Source organism: Neltuma alba, unplaced genomic scaffold (genome assembly GCF_004799145.2).
Source record: "Neltuma alba isolate B1F8T4 unplaced genomic scaffold, ASM479914v2 tig00012201_pilon, whole genome shotgun sequence".
Classification (NCBI taxonomy): Eukaryota; Viridiplantae; Streptophyta; class Magnoliopsida; order Fabales; family Fabaceae; genus Neltuma; species Neltuma alba.
This window is the reverse complement of record NW_021636740.1, coordinates 521,093-533,219: the sequence shown is the minus strand read 5'-3', so window position 1 is coordinate 533,219 and position 12,127 is coordinate 521,093. Positions and strand designations below refer to the sequence as shown.

At 35.3% G+C, this 12,127-nt stretch overlaps 2 protein-coding genes across 2 annotated transcripts; both read left to right on the top strand.

Annotated features, from left to right (window-relative positions):
* Positions 1-42: 42 nt before the first annotated feature.
* Positions 43-1,868, top strand: LOC114724851 (probable NAD(P)H dehydrogenase subunit CRR3, chloroplastic). Its single transcript, XM_028911301.1, has 3 exons — positions 43-302; positions 461-591; positions 1,230-1,868. The coding sequence occupies exons 1-3, from the start codon at positions 70-72 to the stop codon at positions 1,352-1,354; spliced, it is 489 nt and encodes a 162-aa protein (XP_028767134.1). The 5' UTR covers positions 43-69; the 3' UTR covers positions 1,355-1,868.
* Positions 1,869-3,674: 1,806 nt separating this feature from the next.
* On the top strand, positions 3,675-8,961 carry LOC114724853 (putative clathrin assembly protein At2g01600). The gene is made up of 15 exons (XM_028911302.1): positions 3,675-3,930; positions 4,067-4,136; positions 4,236-4,333; positions 5,014-5,152; positions 5,325-5,452; positions 5,757-5,849; positions 6,003-6,053; positions 6,532-6,597; positions 6,695-6,760; positions 6,895-6,975; positions 7,065-7,145; positions 7,287-7,457; positions 7,534-7,615; positions 7,702-7,823; positions 8,255-8,961. Exons 1-15 carry the CDS (start codon positions 3,841-3,843, stop codon positions 8,612-8,614), a joined length of 1,698 nt encoding a protein of 565 aa, XP_028767135.1. The 5' UTR covers positions 3,675-3,840; the 3' UTR covers positions 8,615-8,961.
* The last annotated feature ends 3,166 nt before the right edge of the window (positions 8,962-12,127 follow it).

Genomic DNA, 12,127 nt, shown 5'->3' with positions numbered 1-12,127 from the left:
GTTGTATGTGGCGCTTAGTCGTATGATATCGTAAAGAACAGGGAATTTCACAGTAGAAGACGACCCGCCATGTTTTGCTTATCTAACTTTTCCTCCATAACTAAAACTGTTGCTCAAGCCAACCTTCCCGAAAGCGATTCATCTTCCCCGCCCGCACGAAGCAATGATCCCAAAGCTCCACTTCTCTCCGCAAAAACCATTCCTTTACCAAGAAAGAGACGCAGACCTTCTCCCCCACGGCCCACTGTAGTCCAAATCGAACGCATTGTCGGTGCCGGAAGCTTCCGCGACGGCCAGCCAGCGTGCGTACTTCTTCCCTTCACTTCTAGGCAGAGTAGGACTGTTTGTTTGCAGAATAATATAACGTGTTATTTTCACGTGGTTTAATTCATTATTGTTATAAATGCATATACATTTGCGCGCGAGCGCGCAATTCTGGGTTTTTCATTTTAATGAACAGGGATCCGGACGTGAGGAAGTCCATATTTGACTTGTTCTTGGGCAAGAGATTTGAGGGACCGGTGGAGAAGAAGCTGCGGGAGACTGGAGAGTGGCTAGTTAACAATACCGAGCAAGATTTCCGTTCATCTGGTAACAATTCCTTTTTAGGCTGTGATTTTTGTTTTAGTTTAGGTGATAACTTTGAGATTTTATGTTTTTGGGTCCCGGCGAGCGAGGAGAGTTCCCCAAAAAAAAAAAAAAAAGGTTTCATACTTTTACTTGTAGGACCAAACTCTGTTGCTCGTTGAACTCAAGAGGTAGCTAAGCTTGAGATTGAAATGCTTAGGCCGAGACAGAAATATGAAGTAAACAGACAGCTATAATTTCTTTAGAGCAGTAAATTTGGTAAATATTACGATATTACTGGAAAAGAAGGCTTTGAATTTGACTAGGCAGGGATTGCTGAGAATATCAATCCCAACTTGTCCTTATTGAATTGCTGGGAATGACTTCCGTTAACTTGTGGCACTATAGTGTCAATAAGATTTAAGTCTGCAACAAGGAAAAAGTGTGTATAACTGTCTTAGCTTCTTTGCTTCATGTATGCATGTAGGTAGGTAAGCCAATTGGGCAGATCAATGTATAGTTGTGGGTTTGCAGGGAAGATTCAAAATCCAAACATAATATTGGAATTAGACCTAAGTCTAATATGAGGTTAGATTGTATGTAGCTCTTGGTAAGTGCATTGTGTCTGATTGTTTGTGGCTGGATTTGGAACTTGATTGCAGGAAAAAGGATTCTGTTTTTTGTGTTGCAATGGATACTACCTATTTGGGCTATGTCACTCCTGATAGCTTCTGGGGCGATCAAGTTACCATTCAACTCTCCTTTTCTTGATGACTTGATCATGTAATCATATAGTCCTCTCACCAAAGTGCAATTACTCCATATTTAGAGTAATCAATCAGGATTCAAGACTCTATTGAGCCACTGTGCTGTCACTATGCAGCAGGATATAAAAAGAAATATGAGATGAGTGAATCCCACTTATTTTTCACCTGGTAAGTGGGATTAACCTCTCTTAATGTCTCTTTTTGTTTCCTGTTTCCTGGTGTAATGCTTGGATAGGATCTAAATCCGAACAGTCAACATGTATCACTTGTTGTACATATACCCTACGGATCTCTTCTCTTAAGAAAAGTGTTCTCTTCGACTGGTTTATGTTGGAATATAATGGAGAAAAATTGTACATTAAGGTCAAGGATGCACGCTTTAGTTCCATGCAAATCTGTTCAGCTTACAGAGATGAATAGATGGATTTACCTTTCCTTAACCACTCGATATTTTATTCCTACAAATAGTTTGGCTAAATTTGTGAGGTGAGCAAGTATTCAAAAGGTGATGAAAGTAATGTTTTGTACGATGTCTTGTATTGATGTTTGGGTGAAAGATTCTTGAGTATGTTACTCAACTTGGAGCACATTTCACTTCAGAGGATTGCAGACTTCCGGGGGAAGTTGTTCTTGTCTCGCGCCAATTAAGGTTCACTTTAACTTTTATCAACATAATCAAGGTAATTACAAAATATACAGTGTATTTGCTTTTAATTATATGCTTAGTTAATATGCCTCCCCCCCCCCCAATTAAAAGTGGGAATATGTTTTAATGTCGGAGCGGTCTTTTTAAACTACTGCGCTGATAGAAACGATCTGGTTGCATGAAATTTTAAGGGGGATTAAATTTTTGTAAATAAAAATGCTACTTGCCCCAAAACTAATGATGTGTTTAATAAATAATGGTGTGTTTTTCTTTTTTTAAAAAAAGTAGTATTTGATTTTACTTGGCGGTAAATGTTAGCCGCCTTAAAGGCAATATCCTTGAAAGCAACAGGTTGAATAAGAAATGCCGAGAGAGAAACATTGTTTAATTTATGGGGCATATATCAAATTTTTTGGGGCATCTGATAGAGGGTGTTAACTCAAAACAAAATTTACGTTGCGTCTATTAGGCTGTGTTTGGATTAGCAGTGACAAAATTAATTTTTTTATAGTGTAATATGATTTATGTTTACCCTTAAAACTATATTACGGGGGTGTTTGGATAGAAATCAAACCATAGTTTCAGAAGTGCTTTTACAGATTATAAAATAAATATGTGGAGGAAGTTATCTCGTTTTGCGAAAAAGTGTTTATGAAACCAATGCCAAACACCCCATACATATATTTGAAGTGAAAATATGCAGCTCTGGCTTGGATGATGGTAAATGATAATCACTTGCGTACAATTATAAACTTGCTTAAACAGTTAATTGTGTTTTAAATGCTGAGTCAGGCCAACCTCTTCTTTATTAATGAACTATTTTAGTGACTTTCATTGGAATTAACGATTATAATATGCTACATGCCCAGAAAGGTAGATGCCAGGCATCATCATTAGTCACATGATGACAATAAATGGCACATCCTTCCTCTTCCCACCTTATTTACTGGTATTTATAAGGAAAAAGCAATACACAGACTCACCTCTATTTAATGTCCTCCGTGCTATTAAAAACAAACAATAATTACACCATTATTCACCCAAAAAAAAAAATTACATCATACAATTTGAAACAAAATTTATACCTAGAAAAAAATAAAAATCTAAATCTGGACAAGTACATAGGTTCGAAAGAGAAAAAAAATGAATAGCCGAATTAATATTAAGAAAAATAATTAAAAAAACCTGGAAATTACTAAATTCCAAATCAGGTTGAGTAACAATATTTTATTTGGTGCTGATAACACTGAATTTATAAATAACAATCTTTTTTTTTTTTAAATTCCTTATTTGATGTTTTGTCATTTTTTCAGCTTCTTTTTCATATCTAATTATGTTGTAAGTAATTTTGAGTTTTTCTATCATTTTTTTAATATTATTATATTTAATTATGTTTTATTTATTTTTTGATCAATTTTAAAGTAAATATGATACCCATAGGTTAAAATTTAATCAGTTAATAAAAATTTCTTAATACTTAATTACTGGATTAAAATACGTGATTAAGCCTTAATGAAATAGCAATGATGACTGGATCAACATAAAGAAAACAGAGAAATTTGTTAATTAAAAGGTGAAGGATTGATGATGACGCACAGCGAAGTAGGGGCCGCCAAAAACCCAAGGTGGGAATTCCTTCCCCCGGTGCGAAGAAAATTACGCAAACAAAAATTGAAACGGTGTCATGCCACTCTAATTCCATTGTTTCCCTTTGATCAGATTCTTCTATTCTCTCTCCTCCGCTGAATTGCTACAATATCCATCTCATACACATAGAAATTCAAGAGCTGATTACCACTTGTACCCTGACTCAGGGGCGGTGGACATAGAGTGAGAGGGATCAGCGCTCAGAATTTAGATATGGGTACGCTTCAGACTTGGAGGAAAGCTTACGGTGCCCTCAAAGATTCCACCAAAGTTGGTCTTGCCCATGTCAACAGCGATTACGCGGTATTGAGATAATTGTTCATATTCTAAATATAGATTGTTCCGATGGACCGATGCCTCATAAAGTTTTGTCGATTTGATTCCTTATTTTCTTCCAAATTTCTTATGTGGGCATGGTTCAATTGGTTCCTATTTTTAGGATTTGGAGGTTGCCATAGTCAAAGCCACGAACCACGTTGAATGCCCTCCTAAGGAGAGACACCTTAGAAGTAAGTCGTCTGTATTTGTCGATCCAAATTGTTCTTCTAGGTTTTAGCTTTTGTATGTAAAGAATGAAAAAATTGCATTTTTATTCGTGTTGTATGCAGAAATTTTATTTGCCACGTCTGCTGTTCGACCCCGAGCCGATGTTGCTTACTGCATTCATGCACTGGCCCGCCGACTGGCCAAGACACGAAATTGGACGGTATTGCTATTTGTTGTCTGATTCAATTAATATGATGAGTTTATAGGGCCAGAAATTGCCATTACGAATGTGATTTGAACACGGCATAACTTGTTTATTTGCATTTTATTGAACGCAAGCATTTCTGGTTTGTGTCTACCTGGTCTTATCCTAGAAGTTGATGAGATCCACGTAACTTATCTTGCTAAGCATTTCAGAATTATTCTTTAGCCAAATTTACCTATGTCTGCTCACATCACATGCTATATGTTGCTTTAAAGTCTGGTTTCGCTCTTGTTTCCAAGTTCAAAACACGTCTAAACTGAATTTTTAGTATGCTTTTTAAACCCATGTTATCTCGTGGCTAATTTCATACTTATGAATCGCCTGAGACATTAATGACTGTTTAGCTTATGAACATTGCAACTGTTGAAAAATTCAAGTCCCAACAATATGGTGTACAAGGAAACGCTATTTTTGTCATGGAAGGGGATGTTTCAGTTTGCTTTTGTTAATTTGTCACCATCTATTTAGAATTCACTGCTAATTGAACTTGCATTATATTGGTTTCTTTAAAGGAATTACGCCTGGTTCTGAGCAATGTCTTTCAGGAATTAACTGATGTTATTACTCGTGATACCTTAGCTGTTGACTTTTTAGGAGTTAGATAAATCTTCTACTTCATCTTGCCTTGTTAACAGGTGGCACTAAAAACATTGATAGTCATCCATAGGCTATTAAGAGAGGGTGATCCCACTTTCAAAGAAGAATTTCTGAATTTCTCACAAAGAGGGCGCATTCTCCAACTTTCTAATTTTAAGGATGATTCTAGCCCAATTGGTATAATTGATTGCTTATCCTGCTTATTAATTTCATTTTTTTTTCAGAATGTCTTTTTTTGGTTCTAGTTACCAGCTTTTACTAGGTGTTTGTAGACTTCTGATACTGGTTCAATTTCAAAATCAAGTTATATATATTATATAATATTTCTGGCTATTTTATTTTCTTGCAGCTTGGGATTGCTCTGCATGGGTACGCACATATGCATTGTTTTTGGAAGAGAGGCTTGAATGTTTTAGGATTTTGAAGTATGATATCGAAGCTGAACGTCTACCCAAGCCAGCCCAAGGGCAGGATAAGGTACTTAACTTCATGAAACAATGACTATACTTCTTTGCAATAATGAGTCAACCTTGAGTTTGTAGCATCCCCAGTGTTATCATTAAACTCATAATTGACAATGTTGTCTATTATAGCTGTTGTTCTTATTTTCTTACTTCTTTTTATTTCTGATGGACATTGCAACAAAATTCCCAATGGTTGATTTTATCAATAAACCATTTATTACTGAAATGTGTGCCCTTTTAAAACATATAACTTTCTTCTATTGAACTAATTTTTGTTTTTAAAGAGGTTTCATGTTTAGTTGTTTTTTTATGAGCAGGGTTACAGCAGAACTAGGGATCTGGAAAGTGAAGAACTATTGGATCAGTTGCCTGCTTTGCAGCAGCTTCTCTATCGGCTTATTGGTTGCAAGGTAATGTTGCAAGATACGTGTAATGTTATTTCTTTTTCTTCTCGCTTTGCCGCTTTACCTTACATATTCATATAATTATTGTTAACTTTATGCTATTTTGTAGTATTATCATTTCCAAGTAACACAAACTGATTGTGTGCTGCAACTTTACAGCCAGAAGGAGCAGCTGTTAGCAATTATGTGATTCAATATGCTCTGGCTCTGGTATGTCTTTATCTTCTTTGTATAAAGCTATTTGTTAAGAGTTTCAAGTAGATTTGAGAAATTTTTGGGTCGTTGTGATAGATTTCTAACTATGTTGTGTCTTCATCATTTACTGATGTCTCTACTCTCGAATGTTGAGCTGGGAAAATGATTTACATTGGGTACTTTCTATTGTAGGAACTAAGTTTCAATCATATGCTTGAATGTGTTGTTTAGGATAGAGACAGCAGTTATGCTGACAATTTGCATCTGTGTTTAAAGGGTGAGGGCCCCTGCTTGGTAGTTTAAATTTGAACAGACGCTCTTTTACAGATTTTGTGGCAATTTTTTTTCAATCGTACTTCTGGTTGGTGAGATGTTTAAACCTTTTCATTTTGTCACATCTTTAGTTATTTTTGAAGTTCTATAAGTTAATATTTATTATTTCCTCTTACATTGCTTGTAACTGCTATTGTAATGGTTTTTATGTGCATATCAGGTACTGAAAGAGAGCTTTAAGATTTATTGTGCCGTTAATGATGGAATCATCAATCTAGTTGATAAGGTAAACTGTTTTGTGGTCATATGTAAAATAATTCTCTAGGTTTTAGTATTATATGCATTCATTTTTCTAATGTAACTGTCTCTTTGTGACCTTGTAGTTTTTTGAGATGCCGAGACATGAAGCTATCAAAGCCCTTGATATCTATAGGCGTGCTGGCCAGCAGGTGATTATTACTATTACTATTATGATGATGTTGTTATCAAACATGTTGCACTCTACACTTTTGTACAAAAAAGTGCAATGCTTTTGCACTTTCATTCTCAAAGACGTTGTATTGATTATTTTGAGTTCCTACAGGCAGCAAATTTATCTGATTTCTATGAAGTATGCAAAGGTTTGGAACTTGCTCGGAATTTTCAGTTTCCTGTCCTAAGAGAGGTATGTGATTTTGTTGCAGTGACTTCATTCTCTGATTTCACGATTTCGTTCTCATTTTGTTCCAATCATTGCATTGTTGACCATTTCAGCCTCCTCAATCTTTTCTTACAACCATGGACGAGTACATAAGAGAGGCACCACGAGTGGTGACAGTGCCAACTGAGCCATTGGTTAGTACATTACATGTTATGTTTAGAGAGCATATATGGTTTCTGTTTTTGCTGACGGGATGCCATTAATTATATTTCTCACTGCAATATTGCTTTTAGAATTAAGCTCTACGAAACTAATTCTTTTTTCTTTGTTTACAGCTTCAGTTGACATACAGACCAGAGGAGGAAGTTCCTGCAATTGAAGACACTAAAGTGTCTGTTGAAGAGGAGGAGCCGTCAGTGCCTGCAGATGATGTTGTCTCCAATTCTGAGACTGTTCCTCCTCCACCACTTCCATCTCAAAACAATTTTGACGCTGGAGACTTGCTGGTAAGTTTCTTCTTCCAGATTCAATATCCCAGGCCATTCCTCTAGTTTATTTGTCTTGTTCATATCCTGGTTGCAGGGTTTGAATGACACTGTACCTGATGCATCATCGATAGAGGAAAGAAACGCTCTTGCCCTAGCCATAGTACCCACTGAAAATGGTTAGTTTCTGTTGGCTTTTTTGTTTTTTTCCTGCAAATTCTGCCACGTGGGATGTTAAATAATGTGACTATTTTGTTCATATTAGGCACAACATCTGGTTTTGAATCTAGTGCCACTCAAGCAAAAGATTTTGATCCAACTGGATGGGAGCTTGCTTTGGTAGCCACTCCGAGTAGCAATATTTCTTCAGTCAATGAAAGACAATTGGTGAGTCTTCATATGTCCTTTGTGGGCTTTTAAATATAAATCAACTGAAATTGGCGATATATTAAACTGAATATTACACTGTGAATGAGTTTGTGTGGGATAAAATCTATAGTTGAAAAAGACCAAATTGGATATTCTCTTTGCTACGGTATCAGGGCTCTATCTTGACATATTTCCAATGTAGTTGTTTTAAGAAATGAATTTGTCGGGGTTACCTCCCATTCCATCATGGGTGGCATGTACAGTAAGTATTACCTTTTCTTACCATTATAATAGCATTAGCAAGTATCCCCCCACCCGCCAAAAAAAAAAAAGATTTGATTGATGCGAAAGAGGAGATTATGTGCGGACTTGTTTATTGTTTGATGATGAGAATAGCACGTCTTCCTTACCTTGGCAGTTTCAACATTGTATTTGTCATTGAATGTCAGGCTGGTGGAATGGACTCTCTCACTCTTAACAGCTTATACGATGAAGCAGCATATAGATCACAGCAGCCAACGTATGGAGCACCGGCTCCAAATCCATTTGAGGTCCAAGATCCATTTGCTTTCTCAAGTAGCATCCCTCCTCCTCCTGCTGTCCAAATGGCAGCCATGTCTCAGCAGCAAACGAATCCATTTGGTCCATTCCAACCTTTCCAGCCTCAACCGCAGCAGCAGCAGCAGCAGCATCTGCTGATGAACGCTGCAAATCCTTTTGGGGATGCAGGATATGGGGCGTTTCCTGTGAATCCTATTTCTCACCCACAAAACAACAACAATCCATTTGGTAACCCGGGCTTGCTATGAGGACACTTTTTGAGGAATGCAGTGTATTTTTAGTCTATGAAGTTGGTTCGGCGCATTCAGAAGTGAGTAAAATTGGTTTACTTGTTGCTAGATAGATGGTATTTTTGGAACAGACGGCCGGACATGTTTCTCTTGTAAAATGGAGACAACACTGAGAATGTCACAGGCAGTCAGCCATTTTATAATGCTCTGACTGATGGGAATTTTAACTTCCTAGTTCTTTTGATATGTTCTTTTAATATCCTAATATCCTTAAAGTCGTGCATGCTCAAGTATTCATGTTCTGGTAAATTCCTAGACTTGGTCACAGAAAGATAAACGAAAATAATTGAAGACATTGAACATTACTTGGCTCGCTTAATTTTGGTAGACAGTGAAATTTTTATTTCTCTTTTTCTTTCTTCTTGTTTTTTTGGGAAAAAACTAGGTTGACTTGCAAATTTTGTTGAGACTAAGTCAACAAGATTGCTTCTGTCACTTGAGTAGAATTGGCAGCATACATGGTAACTGCTGTGTTGGAAAGTTTCATGGTTGACATATATAAACTGAAGCCAGGGAAGCAGAAAAGGGAATTGAGATGGGCAGCCTGAGTGATGGCATTGTTCATGTGGAAGCAACGTGAGTGGTTGTTGGGAGCATGTGTAGATGTCAGTGTGGTACAATGGAGAACAGATGAGATCATGTTGTTACTTTGTGTGATGGATGACAAATATGGATGATCATTGTGTGACATGTCAGAACCGATGTTATCCATTAGGGCTTCTTTGGTAAAGAAGGACTTGTATTTTCAATGAGTGCACATGGCAAAGTAAAAAGGGAAAGTGAGCATTGCCTCAAGTTCAATGATCAAGCAGTTAAGGCCGTCAGGGCATGCCTGCCCTCCTATTCATTTGCTAGTAGGTGACAACACTGCTTTTGGGACAATGGTTGCCTCCAATGTCCCCATCGATGAGAGAGAGAGAGAGAGAGAGAGAGATTTCAGAGAAAAGGTATCTACAAAGGGAACAAGAGGGAGAGAGGGGAGTTGGGGGGGAGAGTGAAGGAAGAGTGAGTATTAAAGTCCTTGCCCCACGTGTGCCGCCATCACTTGGGTTCCTTGCCATCCTTGCTTATTACTATCACTCCAATGACTCTGCGATTAGGAGATTGCCAGATTCTGGTTATTAAATAAATAAATAAATAAAATTTTTAACACATTGACTATGGCTTCTAATAATAAAAAAAATCCCTATACATAATATTTGATCTTTGTTTGTTTATTTCGTCATAATATATTTTAAAACTTGTTAATTATATAAAAATCTTAAATACGAGACAAATGAATATATCCTTATATTTAACTTAAAAGATTTTATTTCAAATCTTAATTAAATCCTGCTGAAATACTTAAATTTAAATTGAGGCCTACACTTTTAACAAATTCTTAATCAGGACATAAGACCTAATTAGGAATTGCTGAATATTGTTAAATAACTATAATGCCCCTCTTTAGTTAAAAATGAAAATTGATTATTTTATCCCTCTAAAGTGGTTCATCATCTCTTATTATTAATATTTAGACAAAAAAATATAAATAATTTTTAGTGTTTGAAATTTTGTAATATAACTAAAATCTTCAAAATATTTTCATAAACATTTCAAATTATAATATAAGTAATCTTTAAATAAATATTTTTTTCAGGTTGTAAATATTTATTTTAAAATATTAAAATATTTAAATTATAATAAAATTTTAATATTAAATCGTAATTATTTACGTTTTCAATTGGATCCAACATTGTTTAAATAAATAAAACTAATGTAAATTATAAAAACTGAAAATAAAAAATTTATTAAACTTTACTTATATTTATAATTTTACTTATATTTGTAATTTAACATGTTTTGTTAAAATATTTTTAATAGTGTAAGTTATATATACAAATTTCAAACATTGTAAAATTACTTATATGTTTTTTGGTCTAAAAAAAAAATCATAAGAGATGAGGAATTACTTGGGAGAGGTATATTAATCTTTTTTTTTTAATTGAAGAAGGGCATTCTGGTTATTTAACAACATTTAGAAATCCCTAATTAGGTCTCATGGCCTAATTAAGAATTTGTTAAAAGTGCAGGCCTAAATCTGAATTTAGGTATTTCGACTGGATTTAATTAGGATTCTCCCTTTATCATATTCCAAGAAGTTAACTTTTTTTTTAAAAAAATATTAAGGAGATAAAAGTATTTCATTTTGTTGAAAAAGAAATAGAGATAGAGAGGATGAAATTAAATTGAAATATCTACAAGTCTGAAATGCTAACATAATTTATCTTTTATAATTAACAGTTTTACAGTTATTTTAAAGATTCCATCCCTTTATCCAAGCTTCTTCCATGCAAGGACCCACCACTGGTATCCTATATACAAGTAGCTAAACGCAGGTTCTGTCGCCATTCTCGCCTTCTCTCTTTATGTTTGTGATCTTTTCTTCTCATTTTTCTTTTTCTGGTAACAATATTTGTGAGGTTAACTACTGTGTATAGGTATGATTAGAATCCTAAGTTATAAAAGAAAACAAAACAAAAGGCCAATATTCCTTCCCAACGAACAAAGGAGAAATTACAAAGTACAACGTTGAGGTGCTTAATGCTTTTGCCGTCCGTCCAGGCCATGAAGATGACGACATATCATAACATCCAACAACTTCAGCCATCAACTCAAAGCTCCACCATTTTGTTTCAATCAAACAAAATGTTCTGATCTACCAATGACATTAATGCTTCTCTCTACGTGGGAGTGGGAGCAAGTGAGTATGCAGCAATGAAAGAGAAGAAGTCTCCATCTATCCATTAAAGGATGAGAAATCAAAACGGTACATCTAACTGAGGCAACGGGTCAGCATCATTGGAATTTACTTCAGTTAGTTGCCCATTTGGTCCGAGTAGAAGGACTTAGACACCTTAAACATCATATTCTGGGTTCGATCCTTAAGAAGGCATATATGAGGGGGAAAAAAACATTGTTAGAAGGGGTCCTTACTACGGCTTCCAACAATAACCTGAGAGATTAGTCTCTTACTGTTTGGTTAAGAAGATACTCTGGGCAACAACAACAAAAAAGATGTGATTTGAAGTAATTATTTTTCGTTCACTAATAAAATAGTAAAAATTGATACCATGAATTTTGCTTGGATTCTCATCTAAGGACCAAAGATTTGGACATTCCAACCATCATCCATGCTTATCCCGTCTATATGATTAACTAATGATCAATTCCATATTATATATAGTAATGCTCACACCCCGAATGAATTATACACACACACACATATTGTGCGTGCAAATAATATTCCATTCATTGTAGGCCGTTTAGGCTTTTTAAATCACTCTCTTCAATTAGGCTCCTTTTTAAATCAAATCTATTAGAATAATAAATATTTTAATTACTTTTTTTTCCTTAAATCATCTTTCATCCAACAGAAAAACTCCCATATCGGATTGAATTCACAATCTCATACTTTTTAAAAAAAAAATT